The following is a 27,057-nucleotide window of genomic DNA, read 5'->3' on the forward strand; positions in this document are numbered from 1 at the left end:
AAAGCTGTTTAATATGCATACCAGAATTGTTACTCCAGGCAAATATGAACCAAAACCGCTATGAAAGAATTTAATTGTTGTTTATCAGCTTGATCTAACGCTCAAAAAAAAGAATTGTAGAATTGCTGAAGATGGTTACATCTTAATGCCGACAAGTCTCCAAAACTGCTACGTATAGATAAACACTTAAATTAGTGTTCACCAAACTGTCGGCAACGATAAAATTACAACATACATATGCTTAGTCTTAGCATTTTAAAATTCCTTTAATGGTTCAGTTGGCATAGGAAGCATTTAGTAAACACATGGTCAGCAGCCATGAAGCAAGAACCAACTAATGGATGTCAACTGAGAGAAATACAAATGCAAAACAAAATAACCCAAAACGACAACTAGGCAACAACAGGTAATCACATTGAAAGATATACAGCTCTAGTCATACTGAACATTATGGGGAAAAATCTGATTGGTAGTAGTTTCAACACATAACACACATTTTAGGAATCTCTATGCTTGTTGGGACACAAAGATATTCTCATTACAAATCCATTATTTTCCAACCCCTAAATAATTAATACCATGAACTCTAATCCTAACCCCAACACTAACTTCTCCCCTAAACCTAACCCAAAAGTTAATTAAAGCCTGTTTCCTCCAGGGGACAGGTGAAAGGTTCCCACAAGGTTAAACGTAATTATGTTCCTTGTTAGTTAAACATGAGCACACACGCACAAACAAGCGCACACACACGCATAGAATCAGACACCTCTGTATTGTTGTCTTCAAGATGAAAGAAAAACAATGCATAGACAAATTAGGTTTAATATTCTTTTCAAAACAAGAGTAAACATTAAAAGACAAACTTCATTGTCATAGGCGGACAGTGTAACCGTTTTTTTTGGCAATGTAAGTAGCCATGATCGCAGAGGACATTCAATCCCAAAATGATTGTTAACAGTATAACGTGGATGACACCTATTTTTTGTACATAGATTCTTTATCGAAATGTTTTTTAAAGAGCAAGTAGCTTACATAAGCTTTGAGAATGTACAAGCAAAGGTCATTGTGGCACAGCTTTCAAGACCCTCAACAATCTATTTAAATGTACACTGTAAACCACAAGGCAGGCATGCTTGGTTCCAAAACATTAAGTTACAATTATTTAAGTTAAGTGAGTTAACAAAACACATTAAATATAGCGCATGTTCCTAGAAAAAAAATATGTCTGATTGAAAGAAACTAAATATTTAATTGAATTAAAAGATTCCAGTTGCAATCAACAAACACAGAAAAATGATTTTGTTTCTTACACGTCAATTACTGAAGGGTGGCAGCCACAAAAGTTTGTCATCTAGTATTAACCACCTTTCTAGTAGCTCAGTGGATGTGGTTAGTGTTTGATATAATTAGTGTGAGTCATGAGCACCCGTGGTCCACTGTAAAGAGTGCTGACATTATCCTCTTGAATATTTATGAACTTAGGCATTGTGTTTCGGTCTGTTTTCTTTTCATGATTTTTTTTATACAGTTTGAGTGAATTCAATCAATAATAAATTAGATCTACAGCATGTCTCTAGTCAAACACTGTTTAAAAATCAATGTTAAATTCAACTTACAGATTAAGCTTTTTTTCTTTTTTCTTTAAATACAATTGGCACATTCAACTCATTGTATTTCCCCCCAAATGTCTGTACAATAAAAAAGGTTATAATTTCACAATAACCCAAAGACCTTGCTTGCCTAGAGAAAGGCCATGTGCACCTGTGTATTCCGCTAGTATATACTTGCCCTCTTGGCAGCTTATCATTAAAAGCAGAAATAAACAGCAAGTACAACTGGTTTGACAAAACATGAAAACCATTCAAAACGACAATTGTTTTGTTACCTTTCCTCCTCCAGGGACCCTGCGTACAGTTAAAAAAAATTAAATCAATAAAAAGTAAAATAAAAACATTTGTTTCACACACTCATCAGTTAAAACACTCACGCTTAATTCTTTAATTTGACTGAAGAATTTATGCCCTCGGTCACTGTTTCTACCATTAAGAGCAGATATGGAAAAAAAAGAAGACAAACATTGTTTTGCATTGACATAATTTGTACAGATTTGATCAACTTGCTTGATACCAACGCCCTAACCTAAGGTAATGAATACCTACTGTGTCTGGGGCAATGGTGTGTCAGTTTGTATGAAAAAGGAGGCTGAATGAAATTGATTGGGAGAAAACGGTAACCAACAACTTGTGCCCTCCCCGCCCTCTTTCAATACATCACAGGTGCCCATCCTCTCTCCAGAAACTCAACAGTGGTGTGTTGGTCAGTGGAGTTTGGGTTGCGTGGATGGCGGGGGAGGGGCCCAGGGTCACTGCCGCCGGTCTTCGGTTTCTTGTCGCGAAAAAGCCATTACCACATCCTCCGCACCTAAATATTCACAACCACAATCAGAGGTCAGGAGATAAACATAAAAAACAACTCAAACTCCATCTACATATTTCTTCAACCTATTCAATATTTTAATGAAAAACAATGAATGAGCATGAGTAACCGGATCTACAATATACATTTCAGTAGATGCCTTTTTTAGGTGGAATATCTTGACCTCGTTGCTTGTTTGAATATACAGTACATCTATCATTGTGTCATTTTCTGACTTCATGCTCAGGTTGGTTGTACCCTTGAATGATTTATTGTTCACAGAAGTTCAGTCACTGTGATGGACTGTGGCAAGGTTAAATATGGCGAATCAACAAAGCAGTCTCTTTAGACAAACTAAAACCAAAGCTAGCACTACATCTATAATATCCAGCCACAGTACAGCTTGGTGTTATGGCCTAGAAAAACACCAACTTCATGGGGTAGCCAGCTGGAATGCATTACAATTATCAGGCGTGCCTTGTTAAAAGTTCATTTGTGGTATTTCTTGCCTTCTTATAACATTAAGTTGGGTATACAAAACAACCATCATTATGTTTGTACAGTAGCAGTCTATATTATGGCAAGAACAGCTCAAATAAGGACAGAGAAATGACGGTCCATCATTACTTTAAGACATAAAGAACAGTCAATCTGGAAAATCTCACGAACTTTGAATGTTGCTTCAAGTGCAATCTCAAAAAACAATCAAGCGCTATGATGACACTGGCTCTCATAAGAGATCAGTACAAGAACAGAAGACTCAGAGTTACCTCTGCTGCAGAGGATATGTTCAACAGAGTTATCAGATACAGAAAGTTTCAATTAACTGCATTTCAGATTGCAGCCCAAATAAATGCTTCATAGAGTTGAAGTAAAAGACATAAATATCAACTGTTCAGAGGAGACTGCAGCAATTTGAACATGAAGGACTGATTTTCGCAAAGACACCCCTACTGAAGGACAACAATATGAAGAGACTTGCTTGGAAGAGGCTAGAAAATGTACATTGGGCCGGTGGAAATCTGTGCTTCGGCCTGATTCATCCAAATTCGAGATGTTTGTGTCTAACAGCAGTGTTTGTGAGATGCAGCGTGTGGTTCCAACCGTGAAGCATGGAGGAGGTGTGATGGTGCTTAGCTGGTGACACTGTTGGTGATTTATTAAAAAATTTAAGCCACACTGAACTGGCATGGCTACCAGAGCATTCTGCAGTGATACACCATCCCATCTGGTTTGCGTTTAGTGGGACTATAACTTGTTTTTCAACAGGACAATGACCCAAAACCCATCTACAGGCTGTGCAGAGCTATTTGACCAAGAGGGAGAGCGATGGTCCTGCATCAGATGACCTGGCCTCCACAATCACCCGACCTGAACCAACAACCTCAACACAACTGAGGTAGTTTGGGATAAGCTGGAGGGCAAAACTAAGTAAAAGCAGACAACATGTGCTCAGCATATGTGGGAACTCATTGAAGATTGCCGGGAAAGCATTTCAGATGACTACCTCATGATGCTGGTACTGAAATTAGCAAGAGTGTGCAAAGCTGTCATCAAGGCAAATGGTGGCTACTTTGAAGCATCTACAATATGAATATGTATTTTGATTTGTTTAACACTTTTCTGGTAACTACATTATTCCAGGTGTTGTTCCAGGTAAATTGTATAGTTTAATGTCTTCCCTATTATTCTACAATGTAGAAGACATAAAAAAAAAAAAATACCCTTGAAGGAGTGTGTCCAAAATAATACTGGTACTGTACATAAGTGCAAAGTCATCCATCCTTACGTCCTTATGTATGATATTCTCTGTGTGTAACGTTCACAATAATAAATGAAAATGGTTATTCACAAACACGTAATGAAGTTAATGTGTACTGTGTCAAGAATTTACATTGGGGCCAGAAACCGCTAATGTGAATGGTACGTACAGGCTACAAACATAATTTATGGGATAGTGTTTTGGAGTAGACAGGCAACCCAGTATAAGACACGCCTGTAAGGCCAATAGTAGAAAACTATGAGCTATAGGAGGCATCATATAGAATATGCAAGGACAATTGTAACCCCAGTAATAATAAGCAAATTATTAATGTAAAACTACACAAGGTTTTTGAAAATTATTTGGCCATATTGACTAATACACTACTACCATTCTTGCCATATATCTGATAAGCATGTTAAACAGGCTAAATTCATACCTCAAACATTTTGGTTTGGTTCACTAGACACTATACATTTAGCAAAGTTTAATTATTGGCAAAATACGTTGTCTATCAGTTTTGTACATATATTGTTCAAATCAGTTATTGTTGTCTTGGTTGAATGGAGAGCAGCAACTGTCAACCTGACTCTTCCCTTCACACTGATACTTGCATGGTGAAGACCCCTGGATCACACCATGTGATGCATGTCTTTGCTAACAGGCCACGTAGAGGCACTAGAACAAGCTGCTAAACTTACAGACTGAGAATGTAACAGCGTGGTGAAATTGTTTTCTCACTCCCACAAACCCACTTTTCAAGTGCTATCAGGATGCAGTTATCATCAACACCCTTTTCAACATGATTTGGAGTGGAGAGGTGTGCTTGTAACGACAGTTTCTGTTTTTCACCTTTGCTATAAAAAGTACTTCGCTTCAACAGCACACTGATAATGTTAGATTGAATTATAGGAGAACATTAAAGTTGTTCACACAGAATGGACTTACATACCCATTTGGCTATTAGGGTAGACGATAGCAGAAACTCAGTGTTTAGTTTAGCAGTTAGGGCAGTGTTTCCCAATCCTGGTCCAAGGGGTGCACGTTCTTGTTTTGGCCCTAACACTCACACACCTGATTCAAATGTTGCCCTACCACTTACACACTTGATTGACATAATCAACCTATCATCAAGTTTTTAATTTGAATCAGGTGTGAGGTCTCCTGTTTCTCTTTAGACAAAACACTTCTCTAACAGATGCACAAATGGCGCATAGATACATGAAGCAAAACACTGGATTTGATTTAGTTGACCTTAAATGATGTCACCACATTATACCAGTAAAAGTCTTGTGCAAAAAAGTTAATTAGACCATTCACTGAAAGAGGATTCAAAATAAACATTTAAAGTAATTTAGTAGACAGTCTATGGAGCCAAATTGAGCTCAAATATATTCACTGTAAAAAAAGAAAAACGTAACAGAAATATTTCATAATACGAAAACAAATTCAATCGTATGAAAAACAAAATCTCAAGCATGGAGTATGGATTTTCATGTCCGATCTTAAAATGTATTCATTCAAACACGTTTTTTCCACGTTTGCTTCCTTTTACGATTATTTATTCCCACGTTCGTTCGAGTCATGTTTTCGCAAAACCAAGTTTTGAGCCTCTATTGGCATGGAGGCGGGGCTTTATCTGGGCATTGAATTCTCGCACCCGATTAGCCATAACCACACCATTATAAGGTGATAACCATAGCCCTTCCATGCACTGCTTTCTGTGGAGAGAAGTTTAAGTATTGTATAAGCTAGGCAACATTTTAGTAAATTTAGTACATCTTTGTACATCTGATCTACACTCCTGATCACACTGGGAGTTGCCGTGAGAAGCTATGACCATAATCTGGAATTGGATGATATAAGACTAAAATGTCTCTCTGTCGCTCCCTTTGCCTCAGTGTGCATTGCTCACTCCCTCTCTATGTAACTCTCCCCCTCCCCGTTTTTCTCTCGCTCTCCCCCTGTGTGTGTGTGTGTGTGTGTGTGTGTGTGTGTCTCTTCGTAGATATTGCTCTACTTTGATTAACAAGCTTGTATATGACAAAACATTCTATATTGCACTGAAACGCATCTGTGAATGTCATCAGCAAGGTAATGCCTTATCAGTCTTTATCATGGTCGGTTTTTAAATATTGTCCATACGCATAGCTTGATTAGGAAAAGTACTATTCTGTGCAACTGTACCAGGTGCAGTGTCAAAATTAGGTTGTGCATTACCACTTAATATCAGTCACTTTTGTGCTGTCACATGTTCCAATATCTGCTTCATGTAAAAAAAGGAAAAAGAGAAACACTTTTAAACGTGGAATTTCAAGACTAACAAATGTGTGTTCATGATTCCACTTACAAACTGTACTTATAAACAACATACATTTTGGGCTGGATGTGTGGGAAGGTTTAAAAGTTAGTATTTTTTCAAAACACTGCATATTTAATTAGCCTTGTAAGCTATTCACTTTTAGACAGCAAAGTTTATTATGGCCCAATACTGTCCAGGCACACAGGGCCCAGCACACAGGTTCTGACCTTCAAGGGCCCTATTGATTTATTAGTCATTCTCACGTGGTAATGTTCTCACTAGTCTTACTCACTCAAATCAATATGCTGGCATGATTATCTCTGGGCAATATTTCTATAAGTTAATTATAGAATTGCATGAAGCGTTAACAATTAGAAATGTTCTTCCACAAAGTGACAAGGGGTTTTAATGCAAAACATCTGATTAAAATTGCCACATTTTCATTACGTTCATGGCATATGGAAATTAACTTACATTTTAATTAACACCACTGTGGAACTAAAATGTTTGGCCACTAGGTGGGGTCCCCCACAGCTACATAACATACACTGCTAGTAATTTTTTGTACGTTTGGGTCAATTCATTTGCATTTCAGATGGATTTAATTGGAAAATTTGCATAAATGCAAAGCCAGATCTTATGCAATTCGAATCAGGCCTGAGAGGAATGTTTTTCCTGACTCCAAAGATGTGAATGTTTGTGAGATGAAACACTCATGATATCCTGGATCAGAGCAGGAGTTTGTGGGCAAAGGCAGCGTGAACATGTGTAGTTACTTAGTTTATTCTGAGTCAAATTTTAAGGGCTAAAATTAAACCGGGCTAAAATTATGTATTAGCCTACACCTACATAAACGTTTTACACTGTTTTGCTCTACTGTATGAACATCATTAGCCCATACACAGTTGTGGCTGAATCTGCGAGGTAATGTTACTCAGCCCATCAAAAGTCTCCTGAGGGAAACAGCGTCGCAACCGTGGTGGGGTTGCCTTGGCAACAGTCGTCTATCCCAGGAAAGGAGTGCTAGTTTTCCTGTGGGATCTGGTGTTCTGAAGCTGCACAGGCAGAGGAGAATGTAGGCCTCATTAAGGCTAAACCAAATGACTCAAATACTCGAGCATAAGTGTGTTCACGATGGAGCTAGAATGCCAGCTAGTGAATAAATGAACAGTCAGGCCGTGAAATTTACAGCTTGAAAAAACCAAGTGTATTATTCTTGCTTCTATGCACGCAACTTCAGACAAATAAACTGATGGAAATATGACCTTCCCCATGCCAATAACACGTTTAATATAGGAGCTAATGTTTTGGGCAGAATCAATTGTTGCCTAACCTGTTTTGATTTTGACAATTTTATATTGCCTACAGAGGTTAGAAAATGTTGGCTATATTATAACTAGAATAATTTTGTTCTTCATAAACGACTTGGATATGCTGCTTATTTCAATGCTGTCTTTTAACCAAAACAAAAATTAACTGGTAACAAATCATGTGGATCAGTCAAGCTGGCTTGCTAATACTATCAAAACAAAGCTAGCAAATACAGACGGGAGAGAAATGAGTGGAGGAACACTTCAAATGCAGATGCTTCCATCCAGGTGTACTGCATGTTACAATTAAGCAACTGACATCCTACCATGCTCTGTGGCATGTATAAAAATGCTGAGCTGGTCTAGTTGACCTCGATTTTGGTAGAGTTCCAGAGATGTAGAATCTTTGCCAAGGCACACTGAAGCTGTTCTGGCAGCCCAACACCTTACAGAGACACTAGTTTTTCTTTAACCTTTTCATTGGTTTGTATGTCATTTTTGAAATGTAACTGTGGGAAAACTAGTTATCGGTAGAGCGCTTGGCATTAATGCTGGTCTTTAATATTTGATTCCATATTAGTGATTGGGGAAGCTTAGTCTGCTCACTGCCTGTAAGTAATTTCATATATCAAAGCTTTGAATTGGAAATCAGTTACCCAAAAGTAGTGGAGCCCATTTAATTATCCAAAACTTAAAATGTGGTGTTAACTCTCGGAACCTGACTAAATTCCAGGATATTTCCATTTGGCCACTTCAGTCTCCAGACTAAAACCCCATAAAAAATCTGTGGTTAGAATTGAAGGCCATCTGTAGATGAAGGATCTGTAAGTACTCCATATGGAACCGTGTTTTTGAACTCCAAACAATTAGGAACAAGAAACCAGGAAATCCTAGTTCAGTAGGCCCACAATAGAAAGTGTTGATCATGGCTCTCAAGATTCTAACCTAGCTCCCCCACGTGAAAGGATGTGTCTTTAACCACAACCCCACAGAGCTGACCATTCGCCGGGTGTCAGTATAACATATTGACATTATATAATGTTGTCGTGCATTAACATCATGTCAAGTTTGAATATTGCGTTAGAAACCATTAACCATCGTGTTAAACTGAGTAATGTTTCTTATGAAGTTTACCTCCACCACAAATAGTATCTATGAACTGAATGATTTTGCCACTGGCCGTTAGATGCCATTACGCATTGTGTTAAACTTAGTAACGTTTCTAATGAAGTTTACCTCCACCACAAATAGCATCTATTATCTGCATGGCCATTACTACAGTAAACAGTTTCATTTTAGGCTTCCCGTAGCTACAGAAGGTTGTAGCCAGCGAAGTTTGTCTATTCTGAACAAATACTCTTTTACCACTGGCCGTTTTAACAGCTAATTAGCCATTCGTGAATGACATTGAGTATGTATGTATGTATCAATATAGGTGATGAAATATTTATAACAGACTTTTTTGCCAAGTGAAAAGACGAGAGAATCATGTAGGGAGTGAAGTGTTTGTCTTTCCTGAACAAATCCTTATATCAACCAGAACTGTTTTATTTTAGGCTTCCTGTTACGTAGCTACATGAAGTTATAGCCAGCAAAGATGTCGGTCTGTCCTGAACCTCAGGCATCATGTGTGCTGACTGCTACAGGAGTCGAACACGGGACCTGCTGTTCCGCAGCCTGCGTCTCTAACCACTACGCTATTTAACAAAGGGTAGTCAGTCAGTAAGTCACTCAGTCAGTCAGGGACGGAAGGACTCAGTCAGAGAACTTCACTCCGCTTTCACGGTCTGGCAAAAAGGCTCAATGAGGTACTGAACCCATTTGGCATGCAACTGAGTCTTGTCATAATGCTAGAGCTGCAACATCAACAAAATCCTAATTGGCTGCCTCGCGGTTGGTACAGGAACTGCTCTGCCAACAACCGTAGGGCCCTGCTGAAACGATGCCGGACGATAGCATGCAGCATTAAGGACCCTCTCACCCAATCCAAGGGCTGTTCACTTGCCAAACATCGGGAAGATGGGGACTGCGTCAAAGCATAGGGTTTCATTCTAAGAGGCTCAGAGACAGAATCTACACGCAAGCAATCACACTGCTAAATACCTGACCACCAATACCAACTTTGCTCAAATGAGCACACAATCTTAACCACGCACTCCTCCACCCAGACATATTTATGCATAGTCACCCAGTGGAAATAATTATGTAGAACGGTTCATAAGGAACCTAAAATTAACCATTCTGTTGCACAATTTGCCTTGTATAACTGAGGACAAGTAAAACGTGAAAGAATATTTGACACCCATACCTTTTAGATAGTGTGTTACATGTTTTTTCAGCAACGCACTTGTATGATATTGTTTACCCCCCATACAGTGTAGTAGCATGGTTCACTGTTTTATGGTGTACAATGCAAACGTAATTGTTGAATTAGTAAATGGCACATCCTTCAGAGAAAACAATGTCAACCTCACAGTGGGAGAGACAATCTAATGTACAGTGTCAGAGGAAATTAACTTAGCTTGCCATGACTGGTCTGAGGCAATAATTAAAATAGATAAGTTAGGCCCAAGACCCACCAGGGCAATGGAGGGAGGCTCCAGCTACAGCTCATTTTGAAATTGGTGAGATGGCAATTGATCTGGTTGAATCAAGGTCCTCATCCATTTTTTTTGCTGCTTGTAGTACACACACCAGCAGGCATAGCCTGTGAGCAACCAAGTCCTTTTTTCTTTTGATTTGGCGCCCTCTTGTGCCCCAGAAATGAGACTTCTAACAAAAATGTAAGCAAGTCACTTCAGGTGACATGACTAAACAAAACACAGGCCAGGTGCAGTAGATATTACAAATCCATTCCTCCAATTAAGGGGCTGCCAGCTAATTAACCAAATGGATACTACTTGGCAAATACAGGGACCTGTGACACAGACAGCCAGTTGGTCGCTACAGTGTGGTAGACCAGATGGCATCCTACAATGGAAATCAGGTTTTTATTACATTAGCCAGCCTCAATTAAGTTTGCATTCCAATATCCTACATTTTACAAAGTAGGATATTGATCTTGCAGTTGTCTGTAACTTAAGCAGGCTTTAATTGTCTAACAAATTATTTAGTCAATGTTGAGCCAGCAATCCATTAGCAAATTTGTCATTTTTGAAGAAATCTTGCTGATACTGTAAGATAGTGTGAAAACGGTGTAAAGTTATAAAATTAACTCTGAGATTGCGTGTGGTGTGCTTATCAATGCATACTTTCCTCCCAACTTCAAATCAAATTTTCTTCATACAAAAGCTTTTCTGTGTACTTCCAGAAACCTTCATAGACTGGTTATCCTAATGTGAGTGGATACCAAAACATAACTCCTCAAAGGTTATTCGTATTATAGGGCTCTTACATCAAGGGTGTTTTTTTTAGTGTGAAACGTTTACAACATTGCAGATAGAAACATAACCAATAAAGCGAATATAAATCCTAGTCCAACACAGTAGTGTTTAACACAATGTTTTGTCCATTTGCTGGGTGTGTCTTCCTTACCCTGGTCAATGTTGTGTTGTGGTAGCTGGCTCATTTGAGCGTGAACCACTCCGGCATAATTCCGTAGAAATGCCTCCTCATTCTGTGTCAGCTGAGAAACGATTCATTCATAAAGTTATTAATCATATATAGAGCTTTGAAATTGATTATGTACAAACTATGCTCATGGAAAAATATATTGTAAGTTCACGTACATTTGATCCCATCTTCTTTAGCATGAGAAGGACCCGCACCTTCTGCTGGATGTACATCTCTTCAGGAGACTTCCCTGGGGCCTCCTCACGGTTCATCCCCCCTGCTCCTGTAGCTCTGAGAGACATGGTTTTAAACAGTTAGAAACTGACATATTCCACATTCCTTTCCTTTAACTGGCCTGTTAAAAAGATCAAGTACAAATACATTATTGTACAGCAATAGTAACAGATAGGCGCCTATATATCGACCAGAAATATATATTAATTTGCCCAATTATTTCAGACCGATTGTGCTTTGACGCATTTCACCATTGGGTTATTTAAAAAAAAGAGCAATATAACACGCAACTTGTTACTAGAAATATTGTTTTGGAATCATTATACAGCATACTTGTTTGTTTTGTGTCTTACGGTTTAAAAGGGTGAGGTTTGTCTGGCAAAATTAAGTGCTTTTAGGCTGCAAAATAAGACTAGCAATTTATCTTCAAATTCACAGCTAATTCAAATAAATTACTCCTTTGAAAATTACTCCTGATCAAAGGACCAACAATGACATTTGTTAAAGCATTTGTGGAGTTAAATACCGTAAGTACCTTATTGACTACATTTATATCCTGGCATGTATATTGTACAAAAACAGAAAGAGAATGTGTATTTTCCATTAATTGTCAGACTTATTTTTGTGATTATTTTGTTATTAAAATAAATCGAAAGAAAACATTTGTTTGGCTGAATTAGAAATTTGTTGAAATTTTAATCTATGCCAGAATACACAGGAACAGAAATGTCAAGACATTCGTTTCGGCTTTGGCCGATTGTAGTATATGAATATCGGCTATTGGTATTTTCTTATTGGTGCCTCCCTAGTCATTTCTTTCAAATCCCTGAGCAAAGAAAGTGATAGTTCTGAAGCAAGACCCAACATTGGCTGTGAGCCAAAGTAAAAAAAACATTTTATGTCACACCCTTTATTAACAAAAGGTGTAGGCGAACAATGAAATGCTTCCACACATGCACTTAAAAAAAGGAGACGGAAGTAAATACATTAATGATATAACATGAGTATATACAGGGCGAACCAGTAGAGAGCTGATCTTTCTGATAATTTATGTTTATATAGATAGGACAAGCAGAAAAAATACAATAAACAGTATAAGCAGCAACAAACATGATGAGAAAGGAGTACGTTTGTGTGTGTGTGTGTCTGATCTTACAAAATGGTAAGCACCAATGCCCTGGTTAAATAAAAACAATCTATTGCCCCCGTTTGGAAAGATTTAAGCCCAATGACAATGGAGAACCCAAGGCTAGATTTACACAGATGTCACCAAATAGGCCTGCACAGCAAAATAAAGGGTTTTGTTCCATACTGTGACCCTCAGTAGATACCTGCCTGATATTTATATTTTTCTAAAAACACATATCACCGAGCTTTTCCTATTATGATAGCCATGCAGGACATTCACAACAGCTACAGGAGTAGCCACATTAAGACACTAAACTGTTAACTGAATTAAAAGGCTGCACTATGTTACTACCAAATCGTAGCAGGCTATAACCCAGTTAACACATTGCCATCACATGACCCTGTATACAATACTACCAACAGTAACATCACTGTAACATCATTAAGAGCAATCCCCATACGAGCAATGAGCAAGGTACGCAGTACCAATCCCCCACAAAGGAAATACAAAACCAATCACGTGGAGACTGGGGTGGTGGGGGACTTGACCTGCATGCTAGTACGACCATCAGCATGTCAGACTGGGTAACCTGACATTTAAATAGACAGGTTGGAAATCTGATATTGTGATAGGTGTGATCAGACATCAGCTGATGCGTCACAGACCAATTACCACTTGGGTTTCCTGCTAATTACATCTGAGAAAAACGAGTTACAAAAAATGCAGACCAAGTACGAAATGGGGATATTACAAAGTTTGAATAAAAACACAAAACAAAGGGCTCATAATTCCACATCTAGACGTCCTAAACCCATAGCTTAGACTTTTTCGCCAGACAGTAAGGACTGGCAAAATGTCCTCATAAGAAGATCATGGTCTACTATTTTTGACTCACAAGTATAGCAATACAAGCACAAACACAATCACAAAAATCAACATACATTTTCCATTTACACTGTCAATCATCAGTTGTAAAATCAGAACGGCACTGACAAATGCTTAAAATCATCAGTCTTTCCAGTATTTACCATTAGAATTAGCACTTTGTTTGGGCTACTTGACCTCCCACGTCGATCAGCTCTATTTTAGTGTAAAGTATTGGCAAATGTATAAAACTCTACATTAATTTACTGGCTTGACGTTAGGGGGCATTGAATCACATCAAACAGAATACTTAATTGAAATATTTTATTTATTTTTACATAAGGGCAATTATACAAGTAGGAGGAAATACTATGCCCCAAATGACTACTGATAGAGCTAATAGTGTTCTGAAAAGCACTATATGGGGAACAGGGTTTGATTTGAGATGCATCCTAAGTCACAGTGCTCATTGCCACATCACAGAATAAACAGCTCTCATTAATAACGCATGGGAGTTCACAGTACCCTCGCTTACCCTTGCCTGCGCCGTATATATGTTTTCCTCAGATACTAATGACCTATTTTCACAGTCAGACAGATGGGAAGGATGGAAGAAAAAAGGTGGGGAAAGAGGCGGTACAAAGAATCGATCATTGTAGGATTCCACATTTGCTACCATAAAAAAAAGAGTAATTGTTTTCTATAAAGTGAAATACTGAAAGGGACAACAAAAAGTGGGATAAGCAAGTAGTGGAAGAGCAAATGCTTCGTAACTGAATTAAAATTTAAAGCGTGCCTCAAGCAAAACTCAATGCAAAATTACTTCTTTTAACAATTTCAACCCAAAAAACAAATTGCCCTATGCTAATTTTGAAGCTGGGGGCATTCAGAATGTAAAAAGGATGAAATATGAATTTTGTGAATTTGCGTATTTTCCATCCAATTTCAGAATTTAAAATGTTTTTTAAATATATAGATACAGAGAGTGAGATCCTTCAGAGGGGATGCATTCTCAGCCCAGGGATCTTCAATATTTATGTAAAGGAATTGGCCAACAATCAAGAACAACCCTCAGCCACTGGTGTTAGTGTCAACAATTCAAAGTTGTCCCACTCAGAGCCAGGACTAGCTACAGCATGTAATGCACCAATGCTGAAATAAGGTATCTACAGGGTTTGTGGTATATTGCCATTATTTCATGGCTAACCACCAGCTCCTGGCACTCCACAATGTGTGGTGTCTAAGAACAGCTCTTAGCTGGAATAGATTGGCTATTTACCACACCCTCTGTGATTTAGTGCTTAAAAAACAGGTGCTATTATCATCATGAAGCATGAAACATAATGAAAACACCTCAAAATCTAAATTAATATCAAAGACCTAATAATGAGTAGGGCCCTCCTTTAGCCCCAGTCCTTCTTGGAATGCTGTCATACACGTCTAGAACGGAAAAGCCTTCAGTTCGTTGCAGACTGAAGGAGGTAGAAACCTACTTGCACCTCAGAACTTCCTATAATGGTTTAACGACCTTCAGATCCAGATATGTTGGCCATGGAAGGTGTTTGGTGTCATTCTGGTGATTATAAAACCACTCTTGAATTCAATTCATTTAGGGGTATGGGAGCATTAACAACTTAGAATATGGGAACATCATAGGCAACAGTGCTTGCACCACAGGGTTCACCTGTCCTGTAAAATGGCCTCACATGCTATGTGCCTTATACGACCATCCTGGGCAATCATCAGAGCCAATGAGTCTCTGAAGAAATGGTTGCCCATACCATTACAGATCCCCCGCCATGTTTGGAAGCAGACATTGAGTGCTGAAGGCATCCTTGGGGTTTTTCCAAATGCAAATCTAAACTTGTCTGGATATAGGAAACAGGTCAAAAGATTACTCAGATCTTATTACTTTTATTCATTGCTTAGGGGTCCAGGTTTTGGGCTTCTTACACCAAGTTACATATGTTAACCTTGGATACAAGCAGTTTCGGAATGACTGCCGTCATACATTTTGTAATTAACAATGGCGTCGTTGGAAACAGAACAACAAACTATGAGAACATCAATGGAAGTTATGTTCCATATTGATCTACAATATTCACAAGCCATAAAGGATTCTTAGAACTAGGGGAACAATACCAGAAACTAAATCAGACAGAAAATAAAATCTGGCAACTGGATGGTTTTCATGTACAACCCCGTTCCTAAAATAGATGTGACGCTGCGAAAAAAGCACATAAAAACTGAATGCAAATAATTTATCCTAATATATAATTCAAGAAAAGCACAAAGAAAATGAGAAATGTTATTGTTTTTGGAAAAATACATGCTTACTTTGAATTTAGGCCAGCAACACTAAGTGTTGAGTCATTATCCAGAGTCAAAATCAAGAGGCAAAAATCAAGGTTTAATTTAGGCTAGATCGAAATAAATCATTAGATAATAGCAATAAAGGTTTAAGCGTAATGATATTTACCCTATCATTACAACTTTTAAAATGTACTAATACTACTATTTTAATCGAATAGATGATAACAGACCAAATACCTTTTTCGCATTAATTCTGTATACTAAGGCTGATAATAAACAAGATACTCTGAGATCAGAAAGACTGAAAGACTTATTTCCTCATTAGTCGTTCGCCTTCCATCTTCCCGGCAGGTGATCCAAAGTGCCGAAAGATCCATGGATCATCGTTTATTTCGTACATCGTTCCTCGTAGTAAATGAGATTTGAAGATCCGAAAGAGCCATACATCACCACTCATTTCGTTCATCATTCCTTCTGATGAACGGAATCACCAACTGAGATGGTCATTGTTCCTTTCCGGTGAACAGAGTCACCAAATGAGTTAAAAAAAGAAAGAATCGTTTGCGAACGACCCGTCACTAATTACTACAGACTAAAACCGCTTGCGCAGTGAAAGAGAAGAGGTTAACAATGATTCTCTCATCTTATTACTTGATGAAAGTCAGTTATTGTCATCTACACTGAAAACAACTATAAACGCAACACTTTTGTTTCTGCCCCCATTTATCATGAGCTGAACTGGATTCTCTCAGCAAAGGAGAAGTGCTCAATAACACAGATTTGGACAGATTTGTGAACAATATTTGAGAGAAATAGGCCTTTTGTGCACATACAGGAAGTCTTAGATCTTCCAACCAGTAAGAATTCCAGCTCTCACAGACCTGTTATTTTTTCTTAAAGAAGCCCTCCTGTTTTCCACTCATGGCCTGTATTAAATGCACCTGTTTGAACTCGTTACCTGTATAAAAGACACCAGTCCACACACAATCAAACAGACTCCAACCTCTCCACAATGGCCAAGACCAGAGAGCTGTGTAAGGACATCAGGGATAAAATTGTAGACCTGCACAAGGCTGGGATGGGCTACAGGACAATAGGAAAGCAGCTTGGTGAGAAGGCGCAATTATTAGAAAATGGAAGAAGTTCAAGATGAAGGTCAATCTCCCTCAGTCTGGGGCTCCATGCAAGATCTCACCTCGAGGGGCATCAATGATCATGAGGAAGGTGAGGGATCAGCCCAGATCTACACGCCAGGACCAATCACCTGAAGAAAGCTGGGACCACAGTCTCAAAGAAAACCATTAGTAACGCACTACGCTGTTATGGATAAAAATCCTGCAGAACACACAAGGTCCCCCTGCTCAAGCCAGCGCATGTCCAGGCCCATCTGAAGATTGCCAATGACCATCTGGATGATCCAGAGGAGGAATGGGAGAAGGTCATGTGGTCTGATAATACAAAAATAGAGCTTTTTGGTCTAAACTCCACTTGACGTGTTTGGAGGAAGAAGAAGGAGTACAACCCCAAGAACACCATCCCAACCGTGAAGCATGGAGGTGGAAACATCATTCTTTGGGGATGCTTTTCTGCAAAGGGGACAGGACGACTGCACCGTATTGAGGGGAGGATGGATGGGGCCATGTATCGCGAGATCTTGGCCAACAACCTCCTTCCCTCAGTAAGAGCATTGAAGATGGGTCTTGGCTGGGTCTTCCAGCACGACAACGACCCGAAACACACAGCCAGGGCAACTAAGGAGTGGCTCCGTAAGAAGCATCTCAAGGTCCTGGAGTGGCCTACCCAGTCTCCAGACCTGAACCAAATAGAAAATCTTTGGAGGGAGCTGAAAGTCTGTATTGCCCAGCGACAGCCCCGAAACCTGAAGGATCTGGAGAAGGTCCGTATCGAGGAGTGGGCCAAAATCCCTGCTGCAGTGTATACAAACCTGGTCAAGAACTACAGGAAATGTATGATCTCTGTAATTGCAAACAAAGGTTTCTGTACCAAATATTAAGTTCTGCTTTTCTGATGTATCAAATACTTATGTCATACAATTGATTACTTAAAATCATACAATGTGTTTTTCTGGATTTTAGTTTTAGATTCCGTCACTCACAGTTGAAGAGTACTTATGATAAAAATTACAGACTAAGTGGGAAAACTTGCAAAATCGCCAGTGTATCAAATACTTGTTCTCCCCACTGTATATTTGACTATTGTCACAAAGATAATTGCCTAGTCTCGTTTTTGTCAACCAAAATGAGAAGTATTTTTAGTTTAGTTTCCCCCCGTTTCTATTTAGGTTTACCGTCTCGTCAACTGCCACTGAAAATGAGGTATTTATCGAAAATTTTCGTCACTATTTTTGTTGATGAAATTAACACTGATTGGGAATGCTGGTTGCTGGTGAAGATGTTCTGCTTCTAGCTACCAGCGGCGGCAGTGTTTCGTCTGTGGAGGTGCTGATGATAGCTTCATGTCTGGCTTGTCTAAATAAGGACGTAATCTTTGGGTGTTTTATGCAAGCTTTTTCAAACTATACTATTGCTGTGCTTTTGAGTGCCGCTTGCATATTTCTTTTACTCATGTCTACCATCATCTACCACAACGCAATGATTAGCAATTTTTGAAAGCTGCTTAATGCACGTGAGATACGCAAAGGCCATTGTTGCCAGATTCAGGGATTGAGACTCTTTAGCCCCCTTTTCGACTTGAAGCGGGAGGAAGATATGTTATGTAGCTTACTTCACCGGCTTCCTTTACCTGGCAGTCGAATCTCAGGGTCTTTCAATGACCAAAGTTCAAACCCTCAAAGTTTTTTTCTTTTCTTCATATAGGCCTAGCTTATTTTTTGCAATGCAGGCTGGGGCCCTTGGGGTGTAGCCCCCCCCCCACCCACCTCACAGTGGTTGTGGGGGTTTCCCAGGATAAAGCTTTTTAGTTAATTTAGGCCTAATCAAATTCATATAGGCATGTGCTTATATTTTTAAACTTAGTAGGACATGTGCTCCTTATCGATAATGCCAACGTGGAGCCCAGTGGATATTGTGATATTTATCAATATTGAATGATATGAAAAGTAATTCATAATGTGTTTTCAGCTCTCTGTTATTGTGCATAATTCTTGTTTTTAATCAGCACTAGAGAAAATTTAAACTATCACAACTATCTAAATTGTGCTCTTATATTTGTGTGCACCTTTTGCTTTTTTTAGTTAAGGAGCACATGTACTCCTAAACATAAAAATAAAACATGCCAGTGCCTATTTCAGTTAACTATGCAGTAATGGCAGCAACCAAGAAATCCTCAGTGTCAATTAGTAATAGAAAATATGCCTGCCCCAGCCTGTCAATTTTTTGGTGTTTTTTAAATGAATTTCAGCAATGATCTAGGCCTCCTAGACAACAAAATACAATCCAAAGCTATCTTCTCTAGCGCTACACAGCCCCTAAGGAATTGAGACAGAAGCGCTATAGCAGTAATCTGGTTCCACTGGGACAAGGCTGCGAGATCTGAAAGAGCTAATTTGAGAAGGCATACAATTCCGTTTGGCACACAGATATAGCCACATGGTTTACATGTCTAGCCCCTATTACTAAAAAAAGATATAGATAATTATAAAAATGGTTGTTTGGATACTGTATGTTTCAAATATTGGTGTACTGGTTGTTACAGACGCTCCTGCCTGCTAACAATTTCATCTGAACATAAACACTGTGCTTTCCAAAGAATGTCATAGTTTTCATGAGCAAAATGAATAAACCTCAGGCACCTTCAGGTCTTATGTTTTTGCATTCATGTCCAAAACTGAATTTTCTGACCAATTTGTCTTTTGGCAAACATTGTAACGTTTGTTTAAATCAAGGGGATGATGTCAAAAAGGATTTAGCCTGTTCACAGGCAGCCGTTGAGGAGCCACTGAACGTCATCTGCCACTGGCATTAGGAGGAGGAGGGTACAGTAGATAGAGAGTAGGGCAAGGGTCCTAAACGGGTCCCAAACCGCAGACACCCAGGGGAATGTGCAGACTAATATAAGAGTCATGACATACGGTTCAACCAAGTTCACATTGCTAAGGGAAATCTTGAGCCCCTGCTTGTAGCCAGCAGTACACTGCTAGTCAATGTTCCACTGGAGGCAATATGCCAGTTTTACAGCTGAATGTGTTGTCAGCTATCTGCCAGTTGGGGAAATCAGACCTTTCAAGGCTGAGCACAATGCATTCATGGGTGTGGAGAGACTAAAATAGCCTACTGAAGTTAATGTGAGAAGAGGTTGACTAACAAGTTAGAGAGCTTTTGTTAATGCACCCAAAAAACGTGTCACATGTAAGTAACTATTATTACAAAACATTGTTGCATTGAAAATAGCATAGTCAAATGTTATAATGATTACAATGGATGGACAATAAAGATTTTGAATATTCACGTCAGTGTCAGTAGCTGTTATTATTTTGTTAATTCATTTCTAGTTTTTGTTCTATTCAACATCTCATGTTGGATATCCGGACATACTATCTATCTGTGGGGGACAACGCTGCTATCAAACAATAAGCTATAAGAAACGTGAAGAGGAAATCACATCTCCACACATAGTTCAACGCCCCCGAGTGGGAAACAGTACAGTTTACTGCACTGTTGTTCTGGAGTGTAAAATGAAAAGGGTGGGAAATACAATGCAATGGTTATAAGCTAGCTATCTGTTATTTTGAGGCTTCTGTTGTAGGAGCAGCATACAGTCTTACATGTAGCTAACTAGCTAGCTAGCAGTTAGCCAGCCGACAATCATTCAACGCTGTTTCCTGTATCCCAGGATAGCCGTATGGCCCGTTGTTATTTAACCGACGAACCTTTCAAATCTCCTCATGACAACAATGGATAAATATTGCCAGACCCAGACTATTACTGTGCGGAAACGTTGCACAATATTTGAAACAAACAGCCGAGTTTCCCTTTGCCATTAAAGAATACTAGCGTAGCAGAACTAGGCTGGAGACAAAAGCCTTGAATGAAGTTCCTATGCTGTGGGGGTGCAATTCCACCCAGGTACCGCTACCCGAATTGTAAGTATTCAAAGGAGTACATGCAGTATTCCTGTCAACACAATGTTACCCAAACTCGGAGGAGAATTGACAGACTTCAGAACATGTTACGTTCGCGCTTACCCCTCCTGCTCCAGTTTTCCTTTCTTCTGTGTTGTATTTGAATGGTGTGTCGTTTTACGAAGGCGTCCTGTTCCGGGGTCACATCCCTCCAGTTGGAGCTGAGTGCGTGGTGGCAGGGATACTCCTTTTCTAAAGTCTCTGGTGGTGGAGCTGTGGCTACCGCTGTGGTTTTAGTTATTGGCGACCACTAGGGGAGCCGTCTGCCCATATTCGGATTGTGTGATTTGTTTGTAATAATAATAAAAATAGCAACAACGACTTAATAAATGAAGGGATTAGTAGAGGGGATATTTTAAGGAACGCTTATTTAAAAAAATGTAAACCAATAGCCTCCTCTACTTCCCCTTTTTCGCAACTTGATTTTAGATAGGTCCTGGGCCCCATACTAGCTAAACATTTATGAAAATAAATCAGAAGGTGAACATGTTTAAGTAACATCAATACAAATATTGTGCTGATATCAGGTGAGTTTGTAATAAAATTAAAAAAAACATTACTATAAAAATATGTTTCGCTAGTGGCAGCTAAATATAGTTATGCTGTGAATGGTGGTGGTTACTGTTAACTTTAAGGTTTAGTAAACATCTATCTTCAAGTTGAAAGAAGTTAAGTGCTCCTTTAAGAGTTGAAAGACATAGAAAGTGCATTACATTGAGTAGGTATAACACAGTGTGTTTGAGTCTTATCACTTGAACTTCATTATGGGAAACATTTAGTAATCGTATTAAATGTTCAGGGAAAGGCTCTAGGTAAAATTGTGGCCTTTTAAAAGCAGGGATACATTCCCTGCTATGGTGGAACTAGTTCAGGACCGACTGCCGCACCTTTGTTGTGCAACATCCAGATGTGTATTTATCCACAAAAACAAGTGGATGGAGCCATCAATTACATCACCTGTGGTTTCCTAATTGATCTGGCATTTCCTCACAATAAAAACTCAGCCTTAATCCTTTCTCCTTCATGTTCTCTCCTCCATGACCGGAATACTGTAAATCAACTGTAATTCTGCATACTCGTGGATTCTCCTACATCTGCGACACCCTCTTTGAATCAGCTATTGTATGTTGAAATCATGCAATCATATTCAGTTCACTTTCCAGTATTTGTTTCTGTATTTCACTACACCCCTAGCATATTCATCAGAAGCTCATATTACATTACGCCAGCCATAATTGGCTAGATGTCACTGCGCGTTCGTCAGAGGATGGACATACCACCTACCCTACAAAAAGACTGACTCAGACGCCTAGTCTTTCAAACATCTCTTCTTGCTTTTCACCAGAAACCTGTTATCCCTCAAAACAACTTCCTTTTCTGGGTATTGCTCGGAAACTGTTCTTGTGGGAACAAGATTTCCGCCAAGGACACCCACGTTGTGAGTTCCGCATGTCTGGGTCTGCAACATGCCAGAGAGGCGTTGTTGTCTCCAGGCTCCTGTCCCCATTGTGCCCTGTCAACCTTTACGAGTATGCCTGTGGGCTGGTGCACCAAGCCAGGCTGAGTCAGCAGGACCCTAACGTGGGATGCTCCCAAGGGCTCACAGAGGTTGAGGGAATTCTGGAGCTACTGATGGCGTTAGTTGGGGCAAACCACTTGATGACTGCACTCCGTTGTTAATGCAGTACCCCAGCACCAACCTCAGATCCGCTCTGCATGGTATCCTAATTGGCGAAGATTACAACTCCACCGGGGCTCTGACAGCCTCCTCTCTGAGTTGACTGAAAGGGGAAATTATTATTTCATTCCCTTGGGCCAGGTTGTCATGGCCCCCTAAAGGAGGGATCCAGCTCTGTAGAGGCTGGAAAGAGAAATCCCTTGGGGGGAGTTGCAGGATCTGTTCAAAAGCGCCGTGGTGAAACTGGAGGTCCCTTGGCCCAGTGCAATAGCAGGGACCACCACATCCTGCTATGAGGAAAATGGACTGTCCAAAGCTAAATGGGAAGCAAGTGTGTTCATGCCAGGCTTTCCGGAAGGCCGGGAGGAGGCCAGCCACACCTGGAGCCCCTATACTCCTCCAAGAACTCGGTTCACAGTGGATTGGTTTTGGACTGTATTGACATGGAGGGAATTGTGCTCACCCGTATGACTGGAAACCCTGGTGGCTTCCCTTCTGTACCTTACCCAGAGGTTCTCTTTTATAGAATCAAGCTTTCCATCTAAATATGAGCAGTTTATAAGTCTGTTACCACAGCAGTGAGGGCTCTCAACACCGCTTTCCACACACCAAATCTCTGCTACACCCAAACTGAGCCTATGGGATAAATTCTGAGTTGCCATGGAAATTGCGCTGGCTCAACCTCTCCATTGTCTCGGACAGTGAGAAACAAAGAATCACTGACGCTTCTTTAAACCCAAAAGTGCCTTTTTGAAATGGTGGTTGAGATGATGCAGAAGCAGTGCAAAGAAAAGAAGAGAGAGGGTAAAGCACTTCATCTCAACCTGCCCAGGACAATGCAACCCAGAAGAGAGAAGAAACAACGTTCAGGAGGATTTTCCCATAGGACCTCTCTCTTGTCTCACAACCACTCCCAAAGGCTTTTGCATATTAAAAGTTTCTAACTATGAGCTCAGGCAATCAAGGAGTAATTCACATAATGAAAAAGGAGCAATTTGGATTTTTCTTCCCAAGCAAAACCACTGTGGTTTTTACTTAATATCTTTTTAAGATCCAAATAACTTTTTTGGGTTCCTTTTCATTCAAAGCCAGTCTGGCATTGTTTCACAGAGGGAACCTGATCACTTATAAAACATGTTTGAGATTTAGGACTGATGGCTTTGGCTTTCGTAGTCATCCTATTGGGCCTCCTAAATATGGGAGCATCAAACCTTGGGTCTCCTTTCTGAGTCTTAGCCCAGTATATCACAAACATCACAGTGTATGACTCTCAATAGATTGCAGAGTTGAAATACACGCCTGGATACACCCCTTAGTTATGTCTCAAAGGGTCCAGTTTTGCACTGTTTTCCTCCAGAAAAGTAGGAACAAGCATCTCTCACGGGTTGGGTGTGACACACAAAGGCAGAGAATGGGGTGTTGGGACCCCACCTCTGAGCAACCCACATAAACTGAAACCCGTGTCAGTTTTCCGAGCACTGACGTCAATTCTCTCCTTTCTAGAGCGCCATCATTTTTGATCAGGACAGACCAAACCACATTTTTGGCCTAAATAAACAGACATGGGTGTCTGCGATCCCTTCGTTTGCACACATTGGCCCACAGACCGATCACGTGGGCCGCAGTGCTAATCTTGAGTCACTGAGAGCTAACCGTGTAGCAGGGGTGCTGAATTTGGGGGCAGATTTCCTCTCCAGGGGTATTCCCCTATATGGTATCAACCACATTTGGATGCTTTTTTGGCATTCCAATGGTATTCCACAACAAAAATATTTTCAAACACTAAACAAATGTAACAACAGAATATATATTTCAATAAAAACAATCAAAATAAAACATATAAAACCATTAATATAAAATACATGACACTTTTGAGGTGTTTCTTTTGTACTCTCTCTGGCCTAGACATTTTAGCATAATCAATGCAAACAAGTTAAACATGGTTTGTGATTATTGTCACACTGTTAGTTATTCATGTTCGGTCACAGTGGATTGCATATTTAATAATCCATTTGCACCTTTTCACATTTGTTGTGTTACAAACTGAGATTGAAATGTATTTAACAGTTTGTTTGCCATTTATCTACACAAAATATTCAACAATGTAAAAGTGAAAATAAAGACACATTTCTGAATAATAAAAAATAATAATTAAAATATAATTATTTACCTACTTTCTTTAGGAAAATGTAACATTCCAAAACCACATAAGTTACATGAGCATACTCTTTGGGAAACAAGATTAATTTACATGCATTGTTAAATTATGACCCCTTTCTCTGTCCATACATAAAAATCTAAATATTGAATTTCTAGCACAGATTGAAAACAACAAACAGATGTCTCAAAGAATTGCAGTAACTGGAGTATGGGATACCAAAAAACAACCAGGCACATCAAAGATTTGGTTGTCCCACTGAGCTTCGGGAAGACAAGTAAGCATGTGGCTCGCTTAAAGAATGTAATTGTTAAGCCATTGGTGATTTTAAAACAGCAACAGAGTTCAATTGTTGTGAGGACCGTGCTACCACATTAAGTTAAATAAACACAAACAAATACTATAGAGGAACAATAAATAAAAAGAAAGCATGCATCCTATATGCAATAAAGCATTGAATTACTGAGAAGAATATAAAACGTGCGAAAGGAACACACTTTGGCTTAAATGCAAAGCTGTACATTTGAGACAAATCAAAAACTTAGTGCTGGCTGCATCATGGTGTTTGAGTGCATTACTTCGATAAAGACTGGAGTGTTTTTCTGATAAAAAGAACTGATTTGCAGATAAGCACAGGAAAAATCCAAGAGAAGGCATGTTTCTGAGTGGTTAGACTGGTTACAGTTTTGATGTATGGCAATATTTCAAAAGCATCAAATATCACTAGAGCTCTTAGAGACTTACCTAAGAAAACACAATTCAGTCCCTGACCAAAATGTTTCTAATGTGTACTGACTGAGGATAGTAAATTAAAATATATTAGTGTTTTATTTTCTATTAATGTTATTAAAGTTTTTTTTTATTTGACAAATATTTTGGGGCAGTTGTTCAACTGAATATCTTTCACACTTTGTAACACAACAAAATGTGAAAGTCCAACAAATGGTTATGCAATCCATTTAAGATCTGGTTGACCTTAAATGGATGCAAATTGCATTTATATATTCAATGCTGTATGATATAGTAACAATGTTAATTACTCTTTACAAAATGTGGCTGTTCACAAATGCAACATGTACAGTTTGTCATCAGTTCATAAGCCGGAATACATAGCAGTTGTAAACATCTAAGAACATTGTTGAATGCTTCATTGAGTCAATTTAAGACAATGTCTCCTGTATATTTTTATTCCATTTGCCTCCATAAGCTGAACACTCAGTTAGTAAAATCAGGGGTGTTAAGCTTTGGAATGTTCAGGCATTGACTTTTATTTAAAGTCTGCTATCTTTGGCTAGAGAGTGCATCATCCAGTTCACTTTGGTCTTCCAGCTCTCCCTCAGAGCTTCGTTAAACTTCACTTTGAAATTCTTCAGTGCTTCTTCCTCTGATTTCCCCAAAGCTAATGAGTCCTTAAGAGAAAAAAAAAAATTCAGAAGAATAACAGATGTGCCTTAACCATTAAAAAAAACTTTATTACAACATTGGCAATCATCATCATCAACAACATGAATATCATTATATATAGATCATCATCATTATATAGTCACCAAATAATAATAATAATATTTTCAAAGTGCAACTGAACTGAAAAACCTTGCTTGTTGTAAAACACATGCCATCGATATGAATAAAAGACAATAATTCCAAAGTCAAAATGTATACAAAGTATACAAATTGTGTCAGTGTCATCCAAAACAGAGGTTTGTGAGATGAACTACAGCAGTAACAAAGTAATAAAAATCTACAATTTCTACATTATTTTTCAGAATCACTCAGATACATTTTCCTTATCCACCATAGTGTATGGATCTCCTAATTATGCATTTTTCTAATGATATGCTTTGTTTATACTTCATCAAACTTTACTGAATTGTTCCTGCCATACACACCCATACATATTACAGTACCAAGTCAAAATGTTGCTTAGAAATGAATAAAAATGTAAAAGGTAGATACATTTTATATAGATTTTTTTTTTCAAGACATTGTAATATCTTCCTGGTTTTGATACAAATAGAATCAGCGGAATGCTGATTTTGCAACAGGCTCGACGTTACATTACTTTATGTTGACTGGTAGATATAGCATGTGTGGGCTGCCACTCTTTTCAGTGGCCTATGTGGAATATTTGTTTATTTTTGTGGAAATGTGGAAATATTTATTTCAGTTTGTCTCAGAGTATTCTGGTGATGTGTGGTAGTCCATCAATAAATATTATAATGTTTTCAGTCTTGGAAAA

At 39.0% G+C, this 27,057-nt stretch overlaps 2 protein-coding genes across 9 annotated transcripts in view; both read right to left on the bottom strand.

Annotated features, from left to right (window-relative positions):
* Window positions 1–74: 74 nt before the first annotated feature.
* ctnnbip1 (catenin, beta interacting protein 1) lies at window positions 75–21,218 on the bottom strand. Its single transcript, XM_010898733.4, has 4 exons — window positions 21,046–21,218; window positions 11,518–11,632; window positions 11,324–11,414; window positions 75–2,421 (listed from the first exon to the last, which is right to left on the bottom strand). Exons 2-4 carry the CDS (start codon window positions 11,611–11,613, stop codon window positions 2,363–2,365), a joined length of 246 nt encoding a protein of 81 aa, XP_010897035.1. The 5' UTR covers window positions 11,614–11,632; window positions 21,046–21,218; the 3' UTR covers window positions 75–2,362.
* A 3,242-nt stretch (window positions 21,219–24,460) lies between these two features.
* Window positions 24,461–27,057, bottom strand: part of pik3cd (phosphatidylinositol-4,5-bisphosphate 3-kinase, catalytic subunit delta) — a 37,205-nt gene continuing 34,608 nt past the window's right edge. For all 8 annotated transcript variants that reach the window (XM_010898735.4, XM_020052054.2, XM_013136515.4 and 5 more), the window contains exon 23: window positions 24,461–26,227. In XM_010898735.4, the coding sequence (XP_010897037.1) occupies window positions 26,090–26,227 (138 nt within the window). In that variant the 3' untranslated portion in view covers window positions 24,461–26,089. The remainder of the gene's footprint in view (window positions 26,228–27,057) is intronic.

The sequence above is a fragment of the Esox lucius genome, chromosome 12 (genome assembly GCF_011004845.1).
Source record: "Esox lucius isolate fEsoLuc1 chromosome 12, fEsoLuc1.pri, whole genome shotgun sequence".
Taxonomy (NCBI): Eukaryota; Metazoa; Chordata; class Actinopteri; order Esociformes; family Esocidae; genus Esox; species Esox lucius.

Excerpts from the sequence above, each read along its gene's own strand:
- ctnnbip1 (XM_010898733.4), bottom strand. The coding sequence starts at position 11,613 with ATGAACCGTGAGGAGGCCCCAGGGAAGTCTCCTGAAGAGATGTACATC. Across the intron at positions 11,415-11,517 it reads TAAAGAAGATGGGATCAAAT|CTGACACAGAATGAGGAGGC; the intron begins GTACGTGAACTT and ends ATCGTTTCTCAG. Across the intron at positions 2,422-11,323 it reads ACAACACAACATTGACCAGG|GTGCGGAGGATGTGGTAATG; the intron begins GTAAGGAAGACA and ends GTGAATATTTAG.